The 27,500-nt window shown below is 41.3% G+C and overlaps 1 protein-coding gene across 1 annotated transcript in view; it reads right to left on the minus strand.

Moving 5' to 3' along the window:
• Positions 1 to 20,317: 20,317 nt before the first annotated feature.
• Positions 20,318 to 27,500, minus strand: part of LOC139766020 (uncharacterized) — a 74,017-nt gene continuing 66,834 nt past the window's right edge. Inside the window, exon 2 of the mRNA XM_071694124.1 lies at positions 20,318 to 20,530. Coding sequence (XP_071550225.1) covers positions 20,427 to 20,530 — 104 coding nt within the window. The 3' untranslated portion in view covers positions 20,318 to 20,426. The remainder of the gene's footprint in view (positions 20,531 to 27,500) is intronic.

Consider the following 27,500-nt stretch of genomic DNA (forward strand, 5'->3'; position numbering starts at 1 on the left):
TGTGGTATCCAATCCACTATGTGGTACCCACACTACTATGTGGTATCCTCATTGGTCTTACATGTAGTATCCACATTAGTGTCCTTATGTAGTATGCACAATGGGGTTACTATATGGTATCCAAATTGGCCTCACAATGTTACATCCACATTGATCATAATATGTGGTATCCACCTATGTTATCTCTTATGTTGAAGGCTCCAGTCATGGACGAAAGTTCACATCAAGGCCGGGCCTAAATTGAAATATGGACATGATTATGAAAGTGAAAAAGAAAAGTCAAGGGAAAGTATCGACGAATTTTTTTAGGAAAGTGAAAAACCTGTCTTTTGCAATGTGCCAAGTTATAGTTATTGAGAAAGACATGAGAAGGGAGAGAGTTCCAAAGCTTCGACGTGTCTGGAAAGAAGCAGGTATCAAAACGGCCCACCCTTGAGTTGCCAACGGCCACAATATAGTCATATGACGCAGCAGCTCGCCAAGTATTGCATGGTCTAGCTAGTGGTGGGGGGCACACAAGCGGCCAGCTCTCGGGAGCAAAAACCAAAGTAATACCTATTGAAGAGGGAGGTATCCACATTAGCTAAAGTGTAGTACATGTTAAGATATACTTATATTATGCATGAGTATCAATGTATTACAAAGTGAATTATCTAGATACATAAAAGTTTATCATGTATCTTGCTAAATTTTCTCCCCCTCCCCCTCTTACACATATCTAAAAACATATTCCTCAATTGCACAGGTAATCTATAAGATGTAGCTAAAAATGCAGTCATAGAATACAGCCAACATGACTGTGGATGCTGCGTACATTTTATTTTTGGTCCAATACGTAGGGAAAGTATCTTGTTAGGATATTTATGCAAATCAGCATAAAAATAGTGTTTATTCACATCACGAACAACGCAGCCTTGATGGCGTCAGCTGGCGGCCCTTTCATAAACACAAGAGGAATATTATGGACAAGTCTTTTGTTTCACACTAATTAATGACTATTTTTTTCTTCCTCTTTTCTTCGCCTGACTTCTAATCTTACAGCTTCCCGGCAGGGCCTCCTGTCTTCAATGGTGGCCAGTTCGATTTCCGATACATCAACGAAGATCAACGAAGCTTATACCACACTGAAGCCACTGTTCGTTTATCTCGTTCCATTTCCTTATCAGTATTCGTTTTCTTTTTCGTGTTGATAAACGAGTATTACACACAGGCTTCCCAGGCTGCTGTGTTTGGGCTGGGTTGGGGAAAGTAATATAATTCTCTCTAACTGCAGCTAAATGTAATTCGACGTAGTTTCAATATTTCTTTATATTCTTTTTTTTTCTTTCTATGCTTCTATTTTTGGTTTATCAATTTCTATTTCATTTTCGTTTTTCTGAAGTCATATATTTTTATGTGCCAAATGTATTCAAGTGTAATTCAATATATATATATATATATATATATATATATATATATATATATATATATATATATATATATATATATATATATATATATATATATATATATATATATATATGAAGGGATCAACTGCATTTCAGTAGGAGTTCATATAAACACGCTTTGAGTATCCAAGAATTCTAAGAAATATACAAGTCAAAGATAGAATGATAATACATTATAGTTTAAAAAGAAAAACATGAAAAAAAAGGAGGTTATCCAAATCTATATGTATTGCCAGACTCAAGCATGTACCGTTTTCCAGACCCGCCTTTGTACAACACCTTTCAATAATAACCTTTTAATAACCTTTTCAGGTCATGTTATAAGTCTCACGGGAGATGGGAAGAGACGATGGGAGCATCATGGTTCTACAAGGCAAGACTTATCTTACTCTAATTACCTGATAATTACCCTTCTTATCACTCTTTGACCTACCTTCACCTCCTCAGCCAACAGACCTCCCTCCTCCCCAGTGTGTTTCAGGTGGTCACTTGACCCCAATCGGAAGTAATCAATCGTTGTCCCGAAGGAGGTGGAATGAGACGCAAATATGATGGATGATTCAGGGCAACTGGATGATGATGGTGGTGGATGAGTCAGGGCAACTGGATGATGATGGTGGTGGATGAATCAGGGCAGCTGGATGATGGTGGTGGTGGATGAATCAGGGCAGTTGGATGGTGGTGGTGGATGAATCAGGGCAGCTGGATGATAGTGGTGGTGGATGAATTAGGGCAGCTGGATGATGATGGTGGTGGATGAATCAGGGCAGCTGGATGATGATGGTGGTGGATGAGTCAGGGCAACTGGATGATGGTGGTGGTGGATGAATCAGGGCAGTTGGATGGTGGTGGTGGATGAATCAGGGCAACTGGATGATGGTGGTGGTGGATGAGTCAGGGCAGCTGGATGATGATGGTGGTGGATGAGTCAGGGCAGCTGGATGATGGTGGTGGTGGATGAATCAGGGCAGCTGGATGATGGTGGTGGATGAATCAGGGCAGCTGGATGATGGTGGTGGATGAGTCAGGGCAGCTGGATGATGATGGTGGATGAATCAGGGCAGCTGGATGATGGTGGTGGATGAATCAGGGCAGCTGGATGATAGTGGTGGATGAATCAAAGCAGCAGAATGATGGTGGTGGATGAATCAGGGCAGCTGGATGATGGTGGTGGATGAATCAGGGTAGCTGGATGATGGTGGTGGATGAATCAGGGTAGCTGGATGATGGTGGTGGTGGATGAATCAGGGCAGCTGGATGATGGTGGTGGTGGATGAGTCAGGGCAACTGGATGATGGTGGTGGTGGATGAATCAGGGCAGTTGGATGGTGGTGGTGGATGAATCAGGGCAGTTGGTTGGTGGTGGTGGATGAATCAGGGCAGCTGGATGATGATGGTGGTGGATGAGTCAGGGCAGCTGGATGATGATGGTGGTGGATGAATCAGGGCAGCTGGATGATGATGGTGGTGGATGAATCAGGGCAGCTGGATGATGATGGTGGTGGATGAATCAGGGCAGCTGGATGATGATGGTGGTGGATGAGTCAGGGCAGTTGGATGGTGGTGGTGGATGAGTCAGGGCAACTGGATGATGGTGGTGGTGGATGAATCAGGGCAGTTGGATGGTGGTGGTGGATGAATCAGGGCAGCTGGATGATGAAGGTGGTGGATGAATCAGGGCAACTGGATGATGGTGGTGGTGGATGAGTCAGGGCAGCTGGATGATGATGGTGGTGGATGAGTCAGGGCAGCTGGATGATGATGGTGGTGGATGAATCAGGGCAGCTGGATGATGGTGGTGGATGAGTCAGGGCAGCTGGATGATGATGGTGGATGAATCAGGGCAGCTGGATGATGGTGGTGGATGAGTCAGGGCAGCTGGATGATGGTGGTGGATGAGTCAGGGCAGCTGGATGATGGTGGTGGATGAATCAGGGCAGCTGGATGATAGTGGTGGATGAATCAAAGCAGCAGAATGATGGTGGTGGATGAATCAGGGCAGCTGGATGATGGTGGTGGATGAATCAGGGCAGCTGGATGATGGTGGTGGATGAATCAGGGTAGCTGGATGATGGTGGTGGTGGATGAATCAGGGCAGCTGGATGATGGTGGTGGATGAATCAGGGTAGCTGGATGATGGTGGTGGTGGATGAATCAGGGCAGCTGGATGATGGTGGTGGTTGAATCAGGGCAGCTGGATGATGGTGGTGGATGGATGGTTCAGAGCAGATGGATGATGACTGTGGATGATTCCGGTCAGCTGGAATGATGGCGTTGGATGAATCAGAGCAGCAGGATGACGAATATGGATGAATCCGAGGAGCAGGATCATGGCGATGGATGAATCAGAGCAGCGGGATGATGATGGATGATAGTGGATGATTCGCACTAGTGAAGGAATTCCAACGAGTGGACGATGCTCGAGAGCCAGACGGATGACTGAAGCCAGTAAGTGAAGAGATTCCCTGACACGATAGATAGACAAATGGATAAATAGATAGATAGATAGATGGATAGATGTATGGATAGATAGAAAGATAGTAAGACAGAGAGATACGTATACACGACGGTCTAAAAAGAAGTGTAAAAGAGATTGTATGTGACAGGAAGGTAATTTACATTATTTACAGAGCCAGTGCGAGTTGTTTATGTGTGGGACGTCCAATTAAAACCATTACGAGGGCGTTTATTTACACGCAAGACGTCCTTAAAGTTGCAGAGAATAACATATTTACATGACGTAAAAAAAACAAAACAAAGAAGTAGTTTGTTTACACTCGTCGTGACGACTTAAGTGAACGACCAGGTTGCTTGTTTACATGCACAAATCATTGTTTACAAGCGTGATGTCAGGGTGGATTAGCTCCAGTGAATGTGACGTGAGTCCCATATTCACCTCACAAAAGGTCAGGTCAAACCCCGGTTGACCCCTCTCATAGGGATATGGTCACCCAAACCGGAAGAGAGGTCACGAGAGGTCAAGAGTCATCCTGAGCTGACTAGGGAAAAAAGATAATTAACTTATAATGTTCCATTATGTCTGCTTTTGTTCTTCTCTCTCTCCTCAGTCCCCATGAACTTGGTTCATTCTAACTCAGTCGACCTCATCTTGCTTCATAATCATCCCATTCATTCTCATACTTCCTGCTTATTCATCCTCATACCTCCTTCCCCATCATTCCCATACCTCCTCCTCAATCATCCTTATACCTCCCTCCCAATCATCCTCATACGACCCCAGTTACTCCATTACCTTTCGAATCATCCCCACACCACCATCGCATGACTTCCCAGTCGTCCTCACACCACCCCAATCATCCTATGCCCTCCCAATCACTCTCAAACTCCCTTCCCAATCACCTAACACCTTTTCAGTTACTGTCACACTTCCCTAAATCATCCTCAGGGCGCTCCAATTCCTCCATCATCCTCCCTAAACCCTAATCACTTGTTCTTCAAGAAAACCTTAACCTCCCTGTACCTAAACCATCGATTTACCTTTCAGAACCATTTCCTACCCTTCCTAAACCATACCTTGCCCTTGCTAACCACATGATCTAACTTAACCTTACCTAACCTAACCTAACCTAGTTAACCTAACCTGACTTAACCTATTCCTACCACTGCCTCTTCCCACGTTCGAAGCTTCTTCTTGCGTTTTCTTTTTCTTTTTTCCTCCCTTCCTCTCAAAACAAGATCAATTCCCATCCCTACTTTGTGCTCTGTGACCTGACCTCGTCTTCCAACACTTCCTCAGCTTTTCTCTGACCTCCACATCTCATCCCCCCATTTATTGACCTTATTCTCTACACGTAATCGCTTGTATCATTATCAGTCTTTGCACTGTGACCTTAACATATACACTAGGGTCGTGACCTGACCTCATCTCTCGACATTTTTCTCCCCTGACACTCTCCCTAACTTCCTCTCACTGGCGTGCGTAACCGCTGAAGCTGCATGACTTCAGCTGAAGTGATTGGTGGAGGTGAGAAGCTGCATGACTCCAGAGAAAGAAATATCTAACACAGCTGAAGTGAGTGGTGGAGGCGATGGCGTTTTATGTATGTATATACATATAAACCGAATCCAATATCAACAAAGATGCTCAGGTTGGAAAGATGGTTAAAGGAAAAAGTGATTAGCAAATGGCATAAGTTATAAGTTATAAGTTATAAGTTAAAGGAAAAAGTGATTAGCAAATGACATGAGTTATAAGTGAGACAAGTGTACTGAAGATGAAGGAAATGTATATCACATATGCAAATTATTCATGACAGTGAAAGTGAGCAGATGAATCTGTTGTTGTTCATCTGTTCCTGACGTAACTGTGTGCTCAGGGCCGGAGAAGCCACGGCGTATTAAAGTATATATGTGATTTGTAGATCAATGGCTATAAACCAATAGCAAAATAAGTCTGATAAATCTAAGTGACCTTTTACAATCAGACGTCACTAGTTATAGCAACCGTTATCAGTTATCACAATCATGAGTTATGCTTTAAGTTACAGGCACTTACATGTTAGCTAAGGGCAACTTGAGTGACCGAATCATATAGCCAGACGAAGTTCTGGGCCTCCATTATAAGGGATCTGGGCCTCCATTATAAGGGATCTAGGCCTGTGTGAGTCTTCAAGGGAGAATTTGCATAAGCTACTGACCACCTCTATACACTTAGCTAGCTCCTGGATTGGCATATGTCTTCACACGATGTGAATATAGACTATATGTATAACCCAGTGGCATCTCTCTCTCTCTCTCTCTCTCTCTCTCTCTCTCTCTCTCTCTCTCTCTCTCTCTCTCTCTCTCTCTCTCTCTCTCTCTCTCTCTCTCTCTCTCTATTGTATCTTGGCTGATCAATTTGCATGATGCCCTGATTAACAATTCATCATTCCGGGATGAGTTGAAGATTAATGATACGATCACTTGTTAATATTAAATGGGAAAGATAACATTATTAATCAACAAATGTCAGTGATCAATATAACTGCAGTCCATCACAGTAAATACAGCAATTATAAACTTGTATCATACATTCAGCAATTTCCTGGATACAGTAGGTCACTGCATTATTGTATTTTGCAGACGTATCACCATATAAAAACTGACACAGTGACTGTATTATCGCTACTGTATTTCAACGTATCTCGATACACACTAAGTTTACATTAGTAGTGTCTAACTATAAGAATATCTTCTAATTAGTACGTGAAAAAGCTAATGATTCAAATAACAATTCCCTCATAGCTGGCTCAGTGATTTCTTAATAAACACGAAGGAAAGGAATAAATGCGTTCAACAGGTTAATTCATTATACATTATCATGTATCTGAATGCATCATACAATGAATACACTGAGTTACTATACAGCTAGCGTTACTGTATAACAGATCTAGGACACTCAGACTTATAGATCTTCTGTTACCTGTTCCCTCTGTGTCTTCATGTAGCACAGACCAACAGGTTTTTAGTTAAACCCATTTGCTCTATGTTTCTATGCAGTACAGACCTAGAGGTCTACAATTAACCTGTCTTTGTCTCTAAGTATCACAGACCAGAGGGTCTTCAAGTGACCTGTCTACTCTATATATGTATCACAGACCAGAGGGTCTTCAAATAACCTGTTTACTCTGTACCTCTATGTATCACAGACCAGAGGGTCTTCAAATAACCTGTTTACTCTGTGTCTCTATGTATCACAGACCAGAGGGTCTTCAAATAACCTGTTTACTCTGTGTCTCTATGTATCACAGACCAGAGGGTCTTCAAATAACCTGTTCACTCTGTATCTCTATGTATCACAGACCAGAGGGTCTTCCATTAAACTATTTGCTTTGTATTTATGTATCACAGACCCAAGGGTCCTCAAGTGACCTGTCCACTCTGTGTGTGTCTATGTCTCACCCTCCAACAGGTCCACACTCAGCCTGTTTGTTATGTGTCTTGGTGGATCACAAAGGCTTTGTGAAACCTGGTGGCTGGTCGCTGCCTGTAGGTGTCCAAGCCTCTTACCACTCGCCCGTCAATATATTCCAATCAAGGCATGTTTTGCTGCATCTTATGCAAAACAGATGCACCAACTTGTGTGCGTGTGTGCGTGGGTGTGTGTGTGTGTGTGTGTGTGTGTGTGTGTGTGTGTGTGTGTGTGTGTGTGTGTGTGTGTGTGTGTAACTGAATATATATATATATATATACATATATATATATATATATATATATATATATATATATATATATATATATATATATATATATATATATACATATTCAGACACTTGAAGTCACTGTTGAAAAATTCACTGCTGTGGTTTATCCTTTCCTCACAGTGCCCATCACTGCAAGTTAAGGTATAGGAACTTTTTCTCCACTGTTCTGACAGCCTCTTCCATACAGGATGTAAGATTGGAATGTTCAAATCTTGACCCCATTCTATAAGTCGGAATGGAGGATTCGCCCCAACAGAATCGTCTTTGAATGTATGTAGGTGGTTGAATCTATTACCCATAACTTCAGCGGCGATATGATACATACTAATTCAACACACTTTCAGGTTTGAATGATGGAACATATACCTTCTTTAAGAACTGATATATATAATTCGAAAACTGAAATCATTTACTGAAAATCATTTACTGAAATTATGGAAGTTTGGAATACTATATTCATCTCTGATTCGTTCATATGATCAATTTCTTAATGAAAGTGATACACATTTTTTCATACGTACTTAGAATATAATTCAGTGGTGATAATGAAGATATGTTATACAATGTAATTCATGTTTGATTCTATGCTTCTCTTTTAATAAGAATATAGGATTAGATATCAATCTAAGTGGATACTTGTTTGTGGTGAAAATATCTTCTATTCCTTCATCTTATGTGTTGTTGTGATGTATCTTTTTCATTTTTCTAAGTGTTACTTTCATTACTGGTTTCAGATTTTTCTTATATACATAATTCCCTATTTGTACTGTACAGAAGGGGAGAAGGGAGTTCTACACTCTTGGGCCCCCACCTTCCCCACCTCATCTACTGAATTTTCTCTTCTATCATACAGCTTTTTAAGCCTTTGTTGTCTACATTTACAATATCATCATTCAGTTTAATCCGTTCATCTATCATTCTTATGCCATGAAAATACATCATTATTTCTCTTTTGAATATGTGTCTTGCTTAATTCTATGTCATGTCTCTTGGTTGTCCAATATCTACATCTTTTGAAGGATTGTTCACTATCTATAGTGTCAAGATGGTTTGAAAAACTTAAACGGTGTGATCAGCTCACCCCTTACTCATCTTTCTTCCACTGTAGATAAGATCAAGGCCTCTATAAACCTTTCCCGCTGTAACTTAGGTCTCTTTTTATTCTGATACCGTCTTTATTGTCCTCTTCTGGATCCTCTTTAATAGTTCTTTGTGCTGCTTTACGTATGACGTGTGATTGCCATGGGCGTGTTACGGGAAGAGAGTTTTTTTCACTGGTTTTGCCTCGTCTATCAACCTTACATATGTGTGTACCATGTCTTTACTCCTGTGTATATATGTATACGTACACAAACATAGACCCCAGACTAAGCCAGGTACCCATTTATCAAGCAGCCCATATAGGGGATGATGAACGGCTGGGACTGGCTGTGGGCCGACTGCCGCGCCCAGGTTTCAGACCCATGCAGGGCCAGATCCCCGGGCTAGCCCATGCTGGCTAATGGTCAGTAACGCTAACCACGACACCAAAGAGACCATGTGTGTCTGTGTGTGTGTGTGTGTGTGTGTGTGTGTGTGTGTGTGTTTAATCTCCTATTTAGAATCGTAGACCAAACAGATCATCAGCAGACATGACCAGCCCCCCAACACACAACAATGCCATAAATCTAAACCACTAATTAGTGGAATATGATGATGTAGATCATCCTGGGAAAGGGAGGGGGAAAAGGTTACTAAGTAGCGCACCTCTTACCCTCGGGAGCCACCGCGGGGGTAGGGATAATCACAAACCACGTAACTACTGGGATTAAAAGAAGAGAGAAGAAAAAAAGGTAATTAATGTTGCCAACGAAGGAGATATATCTTAGTAGCCGTGGTGTTGGTAACATTGACGATAATAGTAATCGGTTTATTATTATCCATATGGTAAGTCTTATATATATATATATATATATATATATATATATATATATATATATATATATATATATATATATATATATATATATATATATATATATATATATATATGTGTGTGTGTGTGTGTGTGTGTGTGTGTGTGTGTGTGTGTGTGTGTGTGTGTGTATGTATGTATAGACCTGAGTGAGAGACTGGCATATGTAAAGTAACAAACTCATAAATTTATCTTTTCCATCTGGAATCGATATTGAGAATCGTAATGATATAACTTTACCTAATTGGATAATTGAGGTGGGATAACCCGACTGAGGTGTGAGTTTAGGTGGAGTAATCTCATGAATTATGAGGTGAGATTAATCTTGATCTGACGTAAACCAGAGTTTAAACAAACATAGATCAGATAATATAAAGAGATCTGATTGTCTTCCTTCCATTCGTATGGGATTGGATCGAATTCTACTCGACTGACGGAGAGTTCAAGTTAACTTTGCAAGAATGAACTTATCTATTGTAGGAAATTTCAGCTTCATGATCTGCTGATTTGGATGATTCTGAATGGATCAACTGGCGGCTGAATGCACGCAAGCTCAGCTTCGATAAGCTGTCATCAGCTTAGATTAGCAAACTAATTATCATATTGGGCCTCAATAACCTTAAACCTACGCATTGACTTTAGCGTTTCCTGGAGTTGTTCTCATTATCATCTTTGAAGAACAGAGATGAACATAACCATGAACAAGTCTCCCTCTTATTATATGATCGATGTGACAATAATTTCTTTCACTCTCTCTCTCTCTCTCTCTCTCTCTCTCTCTCTCTCTCTCTCTCTCTCTCTCTCTCTCTCTCTCTCTCTCTCTCTCTCTCTCTCTCATTCTATAGGACCGAACACATCTACATGTACACTATTCTTTTTTTTTTTTTTAATCTTTCTGTCTATGGTCCAGTTCCATTTATTGTTAACTTGTCTTAAGGATTCATATACAAATATTCCTCCCCTTTACCTCAGTCATTGGCTTATATAAAACTCAGTCCTTCCCTTACCCTTCGTCATTGACTTGTATATAAAACTCAGTCCTACCCTTACCCTAAGTCATTGACTTATATGAAAAAACTCGGCCCTTCCTTTACCTTAAGTCATTGACTTATATAAAAAAACTCAGTCCTTCCCTTACCCTAAGTCATTGACTTATATAAAAAAAACTCAGTCCTTCCCTTACCCTAAGCCATTGACTTATATAAAAATCTCAGTCCTTTCCCTTACCCTAAGTCATTGACTTATACAAAAAACTCAGTCCTTCCCTTACCCTAAGTCATTGACTTATACAAAAAACTCGGTCCTTCCCTTACCCTAAGTCATTGACTTATGTATATGACTCAAACCCTTCCCTTAGTTTATTTCGGGGGACATATAAGACCTCAGTCCTTCCCCTGCGTCATGCTATATCCTCACTTATCTATTCCTTCCTTTTATCCTCGTCCACAGGGTCGCCCACACACACACACACACACATCTCCCTCCAAGATCTCCACAACTTTCAACACTTTCGCCTCCCAAAGTCTCTGTCTGAAGTTCTCTCCTCTTCCTCCCTCCTCATTATAACCCTTAATGACCTCCCAGAGCGGCAGTCCATACGTCCACTCACCAATTACCCATTTCCTCATTCATCTCCTCATTTATCTTTTCCGTACCCACCCATCCCCCACACCTCTCCTCCTCATCTTATCGGGTCCCCGATCTCCTAATGTCAATTGGTGTCCGTCCGTTGCATCGGGTCGCATCGGTTCGTTTTTCGGTGTCGTATCGCTCTCGGGATCTCGGTTATCAGGGTTCGAATCTCCCTTCGGTACGACAGGTCGCAAGGTCGGAGAGGGTGGAGGGTGAGGTCAATGGGAGGTTATTATAGAGGTCTCCTCGCCTCTCTCTCTCTCTCTCTCTCTCTCTCTCTCTCTCTCTCTCTCTCTCTCTCTCTCTCTCTCTCTCTCTCTCTCTCTCTCTCTTTTCCACCTTCTTTCTCCCCCCATCATCCATCCAGGCAACGCTTGTGTCTTGGAAGAGGAGAGAAGAGAAAGGGTGAGAGGGAGAAGATGGAACAGGAAAGGAACAGGAAAGGGAGGTAGGTCTATTGACCTTAGTTCATGGATCTTACTGACCTTTATTGAAGGAGTCATTAGCTTAAGTCCAAGATCTCATTGACCCGACATGAACTTACCATGACTTAATGACCTTATCTGGGTCATTCATTGACCTTATCTATAAGGGTCTTGACCTTATCTACAAGGGTCTTGTAGCCACCTCGTTTTAGGATAATGATAATGTATCAAACTCTCGTGTTCTGATGGTCGAACCAGGTCACCTCAGCCTCAGGTCCACTTGTAACGAGCTGACCAGGTCAATTCAGCCTGGGGGGTCACCCGCAATGACCCGACCACCTGTGGTCACTCCCAATCAAAACATTTCCCTAATTATTCGATTGTTTATTTGTGTAACGATCCTCTCTCCCTCGTCTTTCCATATACCATTTTATTTCAGTTATCAATGCTTCATTAATCTCTGAAACAGTGTGCTTGATAAGTGTTTTATTACCTATATATATATATATATATATATATATATATATATATATATATATATATATATATATATATATACATATATATATATATATATATATATATATATATATATATATATACATATACATACATTGGAAAGGATCACAATTTTGCGCGTGATCAATATATATATATATATATATATATATATATATATATATATATATATATATATATATATATATATATATATATATTTGGGAGCGGGGGGCTGGAAATCCTCCCCTCTCGGTTTTTTTTTTTAATTTTCCAAAAGAAGGAACAGAGAATTGGGCCAGGTGAGGGTATTCCCTCAAAGGCCCAGTCCTCTGTTCTTAACGCTACCTCGCTAATGCGGGAAATGGCGAATAGTTTGAAAAAAAAAAAAAAAAATATATATATATATATATATATATATATATATATATATATATATATATATATATATATATATATATATATATATATATATATATATATAAGTGATGGGAAAGAAAGCATCGTAACCACCCCTCCAGTTCTCAGGAAATTACGGATGTCGGTGTAAGGTCGGTTATTCAATGCTAACGAGGGGTCGGGAGCCCCCTCCCCCCCTCTGGCCCCAGACGAGGGGGTCCCAGAGCTACCCCCCCTCCCCTCCTGACCCATAAGGGCGACTCTAACAAGGAAAAAGAAGCTCAAATTCCTCCCTAACGTAAGGGGAATGTTAGAACTCATTACGTAATAGGGAAGAGAGAGAGAGAGAGGAGTGGGGTCTAAAATTCTTCTCCCCCCCTTGCAATACGAAGGCATGGAAGGTCATAATTGGAAATTGTAGGGAAAAAGATAATATTATCTTATCTACTTTGAGTCTAGGTCTAGATAGAACTTTAACAATTGGTGTTATAACTCGTAAAGTATAGCTTAGAGCTGTAAAAAAAAGAAAATGATATCAATTGGAAATTATTGAGATTGGAAAAGTAACTGTTGTGAAGTGTTGATCACACCAGAATTCAAACTTGAATTTTATCTTTCTTTTGTTTATTGAGAGAAAATGACCGTAAATCAAGAGAGAAAGTTGAGAAATTTTTTTATAAAACTGATAAACAGATAGTAGAAAATAGACGAATAACATACCATTACCTTACGAGGCAAATACAACCTCTATATTCCTGTACTGATACGAAATCGCAGGTTACAGAACCGGACAGAAATGTATCAATAGAGACACATTCATACATCCTCAAACACCACATACATGACGTGACATCTATGTACTAATCACGGTGTCATGTTATGTCACGTACGGTATGTCATTTGTAACATGATGGTGTGTATATAAGAGTATGTGGTACTCTATAGAGTGTGTTTCAGTGGTGGGGAGAGAGAGAGAGAGAGAGAGAGAGAGAGAGAGAGAGAGAGAGAGAGAGAGAGAGAGAGAGAGAGAGAGAGAGAGAGAGAGAGAGAGAGAGAGAGAGAGAGAGAGAGAGAGAGAGAGAGAGAGGTACAGGTTAGCAAGCAGATCTCTCTACCTTCGCAAGACGTATAGACGGAGATGGACGGCTACCCATATGCCTGATGGTTCTCTCTCTCTCTCTCTCTCTCTCTCTCTCTCTCTCTCTCTCTCTCTCTCTCTCTCTCTCTCTCTCTCTCTCTCTCTCTTTCCTCCGGGGGGGGGGGGTGGTGTCGGCGGGTACTGAGTATGCAAATGAGACCGACCACCGGAAGTCGTCCCTATACCGTCACGAGAGGGGGTGGGGGGTCACCCCTTCTGCCACTATGGGTGCCTCCTTTTACCCCCGCAACACCCCCTCACACACACACACACACACACACACACACACACACAAACACACACACACACACACACACACACACACACACACACTCTCTCTCTCTCTCTCTCTCTCCCCCCTACGTCTCTGTATAACAACCCGGATGATGTGTGATGTGTCACCACAACAGAGGGGACTGGTTGTCCTACACCAGGTTGTGGCCTCCCTTGTAGAGTTGGTTGTAGTCAAAACACGTACTAATCTTTTTTGTGACACTGCGTTACCAAGTGATCTACACCCTTCTCCCGTTACGATGTGTTACGCCGTGTTACACCAGCTCCAAAACTCTTTTAAAACACGGTACATAAAATCCCTTTATAATTCACTTTGTCCTGTCTTAATTGTAGATCACAAAATCTAATGATAGTTAGGAATGTTTCTTAAGTCTGTACTGATTTTTAGCTACTTGGAAGAGAGAGATTGGCTTTTACTTAGAGAGAGAGGAAGACCAGATGGTTTGGCCCAGCATCACGTATCATGAAGGACATATCATACCACTGAACACATCACAATCAAGCACACAACAGGATTCAGACGTTGTGATACAGTCAAGATTACAGCATGGTACAGTTATATTTGTCAGGTAAGACATAGTCCTAAAGCAAGTATAACTGTACCGTACCATATAAGTACATGGTACAACACTACATAATAAAGTATACACTTAATGATTGACTTGAAGCATTTTAACATCTTAAGTTTTGTGTACTTTTTATCAATACCTCATTCTACTCCCTGGCTTTGAACGCCCTTGAATATGGCTATGCGTGTGAGACAGAGTGGAAAAGGAAGTATGTATGTGTTATGTACGCGGGAGAAAGGGTGGGGAGGAGGGAGGAGGTTTAAAGGTTTAGGTGACATATTTAAGGGTGATGGTGGGTGGATAGGTGAGGGGAGAAGGGGGAGGGAGGTAAAGCTAGAGGTGGGAAGGTTCCCAGAAGGGGGGGGGGGTCAGGTTACTCCCCTCGAACACGTGACTAAAGAGCAATTTGTTACCCTCACTCGTGTCTGGTTCACGGATTCCTGCGGTGAAAATACTGAAGTGTTATTAAACACGAGTTATGTGAGCAGTCATTCCATGTACTTAAGAACGTTCTCTCTCTCTCTCTCTCTCTCTCTCTCTCTCTCTCTCTCTCTCTCTCTCTCTCTCTCTCTCTCTATAAGACCTTCAATAAACATGACATTAGGTCCTGGCTATCTCGGTCTTCGCTGGGGTTCGAAGCATTCAGATTCAAGTGTTTGAATCATCCGTCTCATTTAAGGGTTCAGTTCATCACGGAAACCCTATGTGAAGAAGCAGCCATCAGGTATACAAACCCTATGTGAAGCAGCCATCAGGTATACAAACCCTATGTGAAGCAGCCATCAGGTATACAAACAAGTTCAAACTTCACAAAAAAAGACAAAAGACAAAAAAAAAAAAATCATAAGGGTATTAATTCTTATACAAATTATTTACCGCATAGGAAAATATGATATATACATCTTTTATGCGTTTCTAAATGCGTTATACAACGAGCCATTTGTATAATTGGTGGCAATTAGACCCACGCAGGTGTTCGGAAGATGATTTGGTAAATAGAAAAAATATATACGTATATATAAAAGGGGAGAAGGGGTCCAGTTCCCTCAGTTAATGGGGTCTCCCCAGCTCTCATTAATTTAGTCGTAATTAGTAATTAACACCTGTGGCGTATTACACCTTTATGTTAATTGAAAAGTTACAGCTATTTCGTCACACCCCCTCCCCCTATTTTTTTTGTAAGGATCAAGAAAATTTTTAAAACCAGATCTTTTTTTGGTGATTTATGTACTTCATTTTTCATTTTCATTCATCACAGATGTGAAGACAAGTTACATTGGCTATTTTCATTTCTTTTTTTTTGGTCACTGATGTATGTGGACATTAGATACATTCACTGATGAAGTTATACATAGAGTCTGGTCATGAATTCGAACATACAGGTGCGTATACACAGATACAGTGGGTCCATCACATGGATATACATATGTACTTACGTATGTGCACAGTCGCTCATGGTTGTAGCCAGTCATGCACACAGACATACACATGCTTTAATACATAGAGAAACAAGCAACCATACACCCATCCTGAAATATTTGAGTATGGATAGACAGACTATTATACATGAAATTATACACTCAAACACACACACACACACACACACACACACACACACACACACACACACACACACACACATACACACATACACACACACCCACACATACACAGACAAACGCACACACATACACACATACATACACACAGACAAAACCAAACACAATGATACTCAATCAGGTATACACATTCATTTAAACATGAACACTATAAAAATTACCTTTAGTTGACATAGATACTCTCAGAAATAACAAATATGAATGAAAAAGTATATATATATATATATATATATATATATATATATATATATATATATATATATATATATATATATATATATATATATATATACATACCAAATGATGTCCTCAAACAGCAAGGATTTGACCCTTTATTGTTTACGTGGTAGGTAGTCACGATGACTACTTTGCTCCATGGCCTAGTTATTAGAATCCAGATTTCCCACACAAGTCACACATGTGGCAGAGGTTCGAATCCTTGATGTTGTAGGGCATTATTATGTGTTGTACGAGAGAGAGAGAGAGAGAGAGAGAGAGAGAGAGAGAGAGAGAGAGAGAGAGAGAGAGAGAGAGAGAGAGAGAGAGAGAGAGAGAGAGAGAGAGAGAGAGAGAGAGAGACTGTCGCGGACCAGTGAAACTCCAATGTGCCATTGTGATTATTAATAATAATGGCTGTGTTGATCCATGAATCTGAGGCAGTGATCATCATGTTAATCCACTGGCGTCTAAAACATTTCCTGTGTATGACGTTCGCTTGGATATTATTATTTCGCTTTTCTTTTGTTGAAAAAAAAAAGATATATAAGGGAAAGAAACTATAGATGGCTTTTGTGGGTCATGTAATATCACCAGCTTTTGTTATTTTTTCCTGGAGGTGTATTATTATTATTACTGTATCTTCCACTGTCTTGAGTCTACGGCAGACTGTATCTTCCACTGTCTTGAGTCTATGGCAGGCTGTATCTTCCACTGTCTTGAGTCTATGGCAGGCTGTATCTTCCACTATCTTGAGTCTATGGCAGGCTGTATCTTCCACTGTCTTGAGTCTATGGCAGACTGTATCTTCCACTGTCTTGAGTCTATGGCAGATTGTATCTTCCACTGTCTTGAGTCTATGGCAGACTGTATCTTCCACTGTCTTGAGTCTATGGCAGATTGTATCTTCCACTGTCTTGAGTCTATGGCAGACTGTATCTTCCACTGTCTTGAGTCTATGGCAGATTGTATCTTCCACTGTCTTGAGTCTATGGCAGACTGTATCCGTTCTTACTTTCATTCGAAACACCAGAATTTCTAGAACTCTTTATCACTCCACTATCTGAACGCCCCCCAGTTCTAGTTTTCTAGCTTAGGATAACACCACAACTAGTGATCTTCTTCCTCACGGTTCTAGAAAACTAAAATCCCTCACTCTACCACAAACGACAGATAAAGAAATTATAGGAATTGAAATGACGATTATAGACATGAACTGAGGGAAAAAATAGGAATTGAAATGACAATTATAGACACATGAACTGAGGGGGAAAAAATTGGAATTGAAATGACAATTATAGACACATGAACTGAGGGGGGAGAAAATAGGAATTGAAATGACAATTATAGACACATGAACTGAGGGAAAAAAATAAGGATGAAATGACAATTATAGACACATGAACTTAGGGGGAAAAATAGGAATTGAAATGACAGTAATAGACAGATGAACTGACGGAAAACATTTTGTCTTTTTTTTTTGGGGGGGGGGCATATTTTGTCTTTTTTGGGAGGTAAAAAAACAGAGGAACACATGTTCTTTTACTACTCCACATGGTAGCTTATTAGCCATACAGGTCTGGCATGTATTCCCCTTATCCATATTTATGTGGGTTTAGTGTCATTACTTGTGTAAATTACATTTCCGGTAATTGGCGTATTACTTGTTCTGGTTTCATCAGGCAGGTCATGGGATATTTCTTTTTTTTTGTAAGGGCTGTACAGTTCTGGCTGGCCTCCCCCACCGTGGGAAAGATGTGGAAGGTAACAGGGTCAGTGGCATCCCTTGTTGTTGATGGAACTATTGAGCGCGAGAGTGTAGCGCCCTTTTCAGCACACCGGTACGGCAGCCTTTTCAACACAGCGGTACTTCACCCTTTTCAGCACAGCAGTACGGCAACCTTTTCAGCACACCGGTACGGCACTCTTTTCAATACAGAGGTACGGCGCCCTTTTCAGCACACCGGTACTTCACCCTTTTCAGCACACCGGTACAGCACCCTTTTCAATACAGAGGTACGGCGCCCTTTTCAGCACACCGGTACTTCACCCTTTTCAATACAGAGGTACGGCGCCCTTTTGAGTACGGGAGTACAAGACCGTTTCAGCGCGGCGGTACGGCCCTTGAGCACGGCGGTATGGCCCTTCAGTACGGGTCTTAATCACGTTCACGCAGGGTTAAGGTAAGATGAGGCAGTCTTGTGACCTGATCTCTAAGATTCAGGTCAAAAGGTCATGTCCTCGAATGCAAGGATCGTGTCGCAGTGCTCAAAGATCGTACTGTCGTGCTCAAGAGTCGCCCCGTCGTGTTCAAGGGTCGTGCCGTCGTGTTCAAGGGTCGTGCCGTTATGTTCAAGGGTCGTACCGTTATGTTCAAGGGTCGTACCGTTGTGTTCAAGGGTCGCCCCGTCGTACTCAAGGGTCGTCGCCCCGTCGTGCTCAAGGGTCGTCGCCCCGTCGTGCTCAAGGGCCGTCGCCCCGTCGTACTCTAGGGCCCTGCTGTCGTGCTCAAGGGTCGTACCGAGGAACTAAGGAAATCAAGACGACATAAACCCGATCCAGATAACCTTCCTCTTCACGAACCCGCACCACAACCGTTCTTTTAGGAATCTACAAAACTTTAGGATAATCAGACGAGTCGAAATTTTTTTTTTTTTTGTTCACTCCAATAGACATCCACTCGACACGTATCAATTCTGTTTCCTATGGGTGTACAATGATACAATTTTATGTGAACATGTAACGGGTGTAGTTAATACACGCATACATTTGCACTCCCGTTGTATGAATATCATCCACACGAACAAGCTTATGTAAATACAACATACATATACAAACATGTGTGTATACATGATAATTCACAGGCCCAAAACATGGAAGCTGTAGAACCAGATGTATAGGTAAATGATTGAGGGACACGTATATACATATATACACCTGGTTTGGTACACTACATATAGCTGGCATACACATAAAGTGCCCACAGGCACACACACACACACACACACACACACACACACACACACACACACACACACACACAAACACACACACACACACTACATGACTGAGCAAGGAAACACCTTTGTTTTCTAATAGTCACGTGAGAATTACTTCCTTAAAGTAACTCAAAGTGTGATTATTGATCAATTAATTCTCGACTAATCACCACTTCTACTCATTAAAACTTCTCGTATAACTGCCACTTTGACTACGAAGACGTGCGTCACTCATGTGCTTGTTCAAAGAGTAGAAGTATCCAGCCCTTGTCTTGATCTTCGGCTCATTTGGGATCATATTTCAATAGTCATCATCTTATCATCCCAGTTCTGGAATATCTCATTTGTTTACTTTCAACCGACTGGCTGCCTGAATCTAATAAAGCAATTATTATTATTATTATTACTATTATTAATATCATTATTATCATTATTATTATTATTATTATTATTATTATTGTTGTTGTTGTTATCCTTATTATTATCATTATTATTATTATTATTATTATTATTATTGTTATCATTATCATCATTATTGTTATCATTATCTTTATCATTATTCTACTATCATTATCATTATTATCGTCATCATTATTATCATCATTATTATTATCATTATTACTATTACCATTATTATCATTATCACATAAAGACAGATATACATATGTAGACAGCATGTATGAAGTTAAGGAGTTGTATGATAACAAGGAGTGTTCAGGAGAGTCAGGCCCCACTAGTGTAAAACGCCCTCCACGTAAAGGACAAACAAGATATATTCTCACCCAAACATATACAAATGGCCAATTAGCAAATACCTTAATCATTAACACACTAACAATTGTACTAGACACTGAAACTAATCTAAACCTCATAGTAAACTCCATTCTATCCTACGCAGAGGTTAATTAAACCATAAGTAGATAGTAATCAAAGTTTATTTGAAAAGAATAAATTAAAAAAACACTCACTACACAATGTATATATATATATTCTTACGCAAAAGAAAATGTTCAGGTCGCACAGATGTTCACTTTAGGTCTTGCTGTCAATGTACATGGGAGGTGATTCAGTTTCACGATCGAAGGTAGGCATCCACTGAATATTAGGTGGACCGTCTCTGAGCACGCTGGAGTGACCTGAAAGCAATATGGCACAGGTTCATTATATGTCGTGATTCGGTCGTGTGGAAAAAGAATGACTTCAAAGAGGGATTTGATAAGAGAGGGAAATGATCACAATGCTATGTTGTACGTTATGTTATGAGATTTGATCCAAAATATACGATTATATTAGTCGGATTTGACCTATATTCTATAGGTACCCTTATATATATATATATATATATATATATATATATATATATATATATATATATATATATATATATATATATATATATTCCCTGCTTGTCGTAGAAGGAGCCTACAAGGAGAGGGAGCGTGGGGGCTGGAAATACTCCCCTCCATTTTTTTTACTTTCCTTTAAAGAAGGAACAGAGAAGGGATGCAAGTGAGGATTTTCTCTCTAAGGCTCAGTCCTCTGTTCTTAATGCTACCTCGCTGATGCGGGAAATGGTGAATATGTATGAAAAAAAAGTTACACACGCACACACACACACACACACACACACACACACACACGGACATACACACACACACACACACACGGACATACACACACACACACACACACACACACACACACACACACACACACACACACACCAAAGTTGGTAAATGTAGAGGGGTAACTTACGAGCATTACGACATGATACCCCCAGAACGCAACATCAGAGGAAATAAAAGAAACGAATGAGTGACTCTCAGCCCAGCTGGTTCAAGTCACTTACACAGAATTAACATATGAAAGTAAGACGAAAAGCGAGGAGAGGAGAGGAGGGAGGAAGACTGAAGAAGATGTCAGGAAGACTTTACTTACTTCACTGGTTGAGACGAGGAAGAAAACGTAAATACGATATAAAAAAAACAAAAGAAAAATAAGGAAAAATTATACATGTAATAAGCTAGAATATAAGAAAAAACGTAAATAAGATTTAAAAAAACGGAAGAAAAATAAGGAAAAGCTATACATGTAATAAGCTTGAATATAAGAAAAAAAGAATTTATGATGTATAGTGTTAATGACACGATGCGTTATTCTTAATATATGCATATGACTTTAGGGGAAAAAAAGGTATCAGTCTGGAAATAATTCATATATGTAAATAAGACTCAGAGTTCAGTAATGCCCACTTCTCATATTATAAACATGAAAAAGATGCTGTTATCAGCACATATATTAATATCTACATTAATATCGTAATAATTAGTATCATGATAACAGTAGCTTGATCATAAACGTGTGTGTGTGTGTGTGTGTGTGTGTGTGTCTCGAGTGAGTGATTATATGATAATTATCAGCCATGTTTGTTTTGTCTCTAATTACTGTTGAAGTGGCACATAATGCCTCTGGTTAATTAGGCATCGCTCAGAGAGAGAGAGAGAGAGAGAGAGAGAGAGAGAGAGAGAGAGAGAGAGAGAGAGAGAGAGAGAGAGAGAGAGAGAGAGAGAGAGAGAGAGACAAGGGGGTTTTCGTAAAAGGGATAAAATGCTGGTCTGGTTGTTATGTTCTTATTGTCAAATATATATGAATTTCTCTATCAAATCTTTAGCACTACTAATGTCTTACACACACACACACACACACACACACACACACACACACACACACACACACACACACACTACACTACACACACACATCTACACATACACACACACATACACAACCCTCTTGTCCAAGCAATCACCCCCTCCTCCTCTGTATCGAATTCCAATTCCATTATCCACCATATAGAACAATTTGTATCATTTTTGGCCCATTGACACGGTCACTACCCCCATCACTGCATGACATGTCTAAGCACCTATGTCTATACACGGTCACTACCCCCAGCACTGCATGACATGTCTAAAGCACTCATGTCTATCTCTCATGCATCACCACCATCTCCTCCTCTTCTTCCAGGCCCCACGTCGTCTCAGTCCTACCTATCTTCCTTTACTCCCTTCTCCACATGTATCCATCCATCCATTTCGTACTCACGCGTTCCTATCCAAATTCGTCCTCATCTTCCCTCTCCCAAACCCTCCCTCTTTTCCCTCCCCCCCTCAACTAACCCCTTCTTCCCCACCACCACCCACCGCTCCTCTCCCTCCCCCTCTCCCTCCCATATGCCTACAGTTGCCTCAAATATTCTCACAAATGGAATTTCCGGAAAAAAAGTGTAGATATATATGCCAGGGTGTGCACGAGACCCACCAGGGCTGGTGCGTATGAAGGACGCACAAAAGTATTTCAGCAGCGGATGCCTCCGTTATAAATATTCACTCATTGCATAAACATGACATCAGACTGGCAAGCGGTCCTGGTACGTCGTGACCATTGACGCTACTACCGCTGTACACCCACACCTACCCACACCTACCCACACCTACCCACACCTTCCTACACCTCCACAGACACACACCTCCCCACACACACCTTCCTACATACCTTCACACACCTCCACACACACACACCTCCACACACACACACCTCCACACACACACCTCCACAGACACATACCTCCCCACACACACCTCCACACACACGCCTCCACAGACACATACCTCCCCACACACACCTCCACACACACGCCTCCACACTTCTCCACACCTCCCCACATCTCCACACACACCTCCACACACCTACCACACACCCTCCAAAAACAAAAGAAAGCTATGCTTACTTATACACCCACACCTCCCCACACACACACACCCACCCTCCGCACACCTACCACCTCCACACCTCACCAAAAACAAAAACACAAAAACTATGTACTTACTTACCTAAGTTACTTACTTACCTCCCTACTTTCTGTAGCGCCTCGGGCTGCTATACGAAGGGACCGCTTGCGAATTCGAACGACGTGTCGGCAAAAGTAGACCTAACAACACTTCAGTCATTCCTGCTTGGTTTCTTGTCATTCCTCTACCTTACGACCCACACCGACCACCCTCTCTCTCTTCCGGCTGGTAAGTGTAGACTGTTCCCATGTGTGTGTGTGTGTGTGTGTGTGTGTGCCGCGGCGGCCCGTCGGGCGTCCCAAATATATCTCTCACATATTAAGCACTGGTTCAATCGGGAGTCAGGTCACTGACTGGCTCACTGAACGAGCAACGGGATTTAATAGCGAATTTAACTTAACATGTACAATATTGGTGCCATGATGTCTCCAGCTAGGCTGAAAAATTGGCTCCGCTTCAATATATTTGATTTTCGACGGAGCTCAAACGACGCACTGACTGTGTCCTCCTCTCGTTTTTTATATCATATATATATATATATATATATATATATATATATATATATATATATATATATATATATACCATTCTTTTTTTAACGTATGCAAAATTATTCCATATACACATTAAGAAAAAAAGGATAAACAACAGAGACAAGTTAGAAACTCATATCAATTATGCTTCCCTCGACCGTCTTCGTATAGTGTATCATCGCTGTTAACCGAAACGAAGAAAAGTCGAGGAAATCAAGATAATATGTCACAAAAGGAAAAAAGAAATTGGTTCGTTCAGTGCCGGTGTGTGTGTGTGTGTGTGTGTGTGTGAGGGGTGGTGGAGGGGAAAGGGGGTCTAGGGAGGGCCGCTCGTCGCCCCTGCGTCGTCGTGTCGTTGTGGACTGGAGAATAGAGAGGAGAGATCGCGAATGGGAAGCGAAAAGATTTGCATAAAATCAATAGAAGATTGCGTATCTCGGGGAGCTGTGTTTTCCCCTCTTTTACCCTCATTCTTCTATCTCAAGTCGAGCCTCTGGGCTTCGGGATTAATCATGAAACGACTGAAGCAGTCTCGACGCAAGGATTCGAACTTGGTGACGAGACACCAACACCTCCGATCCCACGTACCACACCACACACACACACACACACACCCCTCCTCACTCACTCACTCACTCACTCAACTCCACTCCTTAAATCGAGCCACGGAACTCATATGAAAATCTCTAAACAACATGTTTCGTTTTTTTTTCTTAGAAATATTTACGAATACCATCACAAGGGTCAAACCTTCCCTAAGTGTGTAGCGTATTATACGCTTGCGTTACCGGCTGTGTATATATCTATATATAGAATTCTATACGCTGATTTATACCATCTGCGAGGCAGGTGTGTTGAGAAGGAAGGGGAGGGGAAAAAATATATGAGGGTTTGTTGAGAGAAACAAAGCAATAGGAAACACCGTTTTCTGTCCAAGGCAGAGCTAAAAAGAAAGTGGGAAAAGGTGACTCTCTCCCACCCACCCACCTCCCCCCACACACACCAACCCCTCAAGATGTGATTCACCTCTAGATTTCGATAGATTATTATCAAACCATCGATTTACTACAGCTCAGACGACGTCTAACATCATCCTCGTTTTCATATGGGGTGGGGATGATGTGTTCAACATCTCCCCACCCCATATACTGTTGCTCCCTCGGTGTATCGCATGGAGGAGAGGGAGTGTGTGTGTGTGTGTGTGTGTGTGTGTGTGTGTGTGTGTGTGTGTATAGACACGTACGAACGGATATTCCCAATATCCGCCATCGAACTGAATACCTGGGGGGGACACGCCCCTCCTGAAGACTACTGGTCCACGTAGAGTAAATAAGAGGAAGGAGAGGGAGTAAAAATAACGTGTCCATTACACGAACATCCACCTGTCGGAGGGAGGGAGAGAGGAGGAGGGAGGGAGGAGGGAAGGAGGAGGGAGGAGGGAGGAGGAGGGAGGAGGAGGAGGAGTCAGGTGGGTGGGTGGGAGGGAGACGGGTGAAGGTTGGGTGGGGGTGAGGGCGAGTTGGGCCTTCAGTGCTCATGCGTGACACTCGGTGGGCGGGGAGGTAAGAGAGGGGGTTTCTCTCTCACTCTCTCACTCTCTCACACTCGTCAGTACCTGCCTGGCACCAGCTGCGTGCAGACGCGCAGATGGTGGAGTGGGGGTTCTTCAGCCCACAGCCACTAGAATGCCTCTTGATTAGATAGAGGGGGATAGGCAGATAGATGGAAGGTGAGACTCAGGGGATGAGTGGATAGATTCGGTAGTCCTGTGGTTGATCTATTGGCGACGAGATGAATTAGTGTAGAGGGAGAGAGAGAGAGAGAGGGAGGGGTGGTTGGATGGGAGTTGAGTTAGCGGGACGTATATGGCAATAATTCAGAGAGAGAGAGAGAGAGAGAGAGAGAGAGAGAGAGAGAGAGAGAGAGAGAGAGAGAGAGAGAGAGAGAGAGAGAGAGAGAGAGAGAGAGAGAGAATGGGTAGAGGATGGGAAAGGGGTCGTCGGATGAAAAGGGGAAAAAAAAGACAATGATGGAAGAAGGTGTATTTATGGGAAAGATAAGAAAAACATGAAAAAAAGGACAGAAATAGCAATAGATTGAAAAAGGAATAAAAGAAGTAAGAATAGACGAAAAAATTGGAAGACCAAATGTAAAGGAGAAAAACGGAAACAAAAAGATATATGATAAAGCGAAGGAAAACAGAGATGGAAAACTAGATAAAAGGAAGTAATAGAGAGAGAATGATAAGAAAATGAACTGATAAAAGAAAGGGACATAGAATGGAGAGAGAGAGAGAGAGAGAGAGAGAGAGAGAGAGAGAGAGAGAGAGAGAGAGAGAGAGAGAGAGAGAGAGAGAGAGAGAGAGAGAGAGAGAGAGAGAGAGAGAGATTATTGGTGTGTTTTGGTGGAAAGAAAGAGAACAACGATATGATTATAAAAAAAGGGGGGGTTGGGGACAATAATGACGAAAGAGAAAAAATCAAACGAGGGAAGAAAAAAAATGCAATATTCCTGAAAATATGAAAACAAATGAGAAAAGTGAAAAAAAAAAATAAATTGAAAAAGATAAATTTATCTCTCCATGTCGTACCGAACTCTGGCTGTAACAGATGAAGGAAAAGGGAAATGAAATAAGGGGAATGGAAGGGAAGGAATGGGACTTGTGGAATGGAATGTGGAGGGTTGAGGGTGGAACTTCAAGAGTGGAAGATCAATTCTTCTACGATCAGGAAGGGTGGATGATAATACGAAGACATTAATGCAACGCTTGAAATTATCAATTTATGTTATTAATGATGTATCTGATAGTTGATGCTGTTGTCCTTACTGTAGATGTTGCTGTATCTTGTAGTGTATGCTGTTGTAGATATGGCTGTATCTGCAATGAAATCATTAATACAGCTGCTGTATCTGCCATGAAATTTTAATAGCAGTAGTTTTTGTATTACTGTTAATATTGCTGGTAGTACAAGTACGAGTTGTTGAATTACCACAAAGGCGAATTTAGTCATTTCAACTGCTACTTTTAAGGACGTTGTTATACTGCTATGACAACTACTACTACTATTATAACTACTACCACGACTGCTACAACACTTTTACGACTACTACTACTACAACAATTACCATTACCACTACTATCAGTAGTACGATTACTGTCACTACCACTACTACTACTACTACTACTACTACTACTACTACTACTAGTACTACTACTACTACTACTACTACTACTACTACTACTATTACTACTACTACTATTGCTATTGCTACTATTGCTACTACCATTCTACTACTTACCACCTCTATAACCCACCCTCACATGCAGCTAACACTCTCATTCCTGTAGACGTCTACGATTCTTGCATCTTACCTACCCCGTCATGTTTCTAGAGTGGAGCAAGAAGTTTAAGACGTACAGCAACGAATGGAACGATGATATATATATATGTGTATAGCAACTCTCTCTCTCTCTCTCTCTCTCTCTCTCTCTCTCTCTCTCTCTCTCTCTCTCTCTCTCTCTCTCTCTCTCTCTCTCTTTTCCAGTAATGCACTCCACTCCCTCTCGCGCCAAAGAACCTGCGTGATTCAAATATACCAGTTTTCAAATGAATCATCCTTCTTCTTCTTCTTCTTCTTCTTCTTCTTCTTCTTCTTCTTCTTCTTCTTCTTCTTCTTCTTCTTCTTCTTCTTTGAACATCCTTTCGTCATATATCAAAGAA

Source organism: Panulirus ornatus, chromosome 56 (genome assembly GCF_036320965.1).
Source record: "Panulirus ornatus isolate Po-2019 chromosome 56, ASM3632096v1, whole genome shotgun sequence".
NCBI classification, from domain to species: Eukaryota; Metazoa; Arthropoda; class Malacostraca; order Decapoda; family Palinuridae; genus Panulirus; species Panulirus ornatus.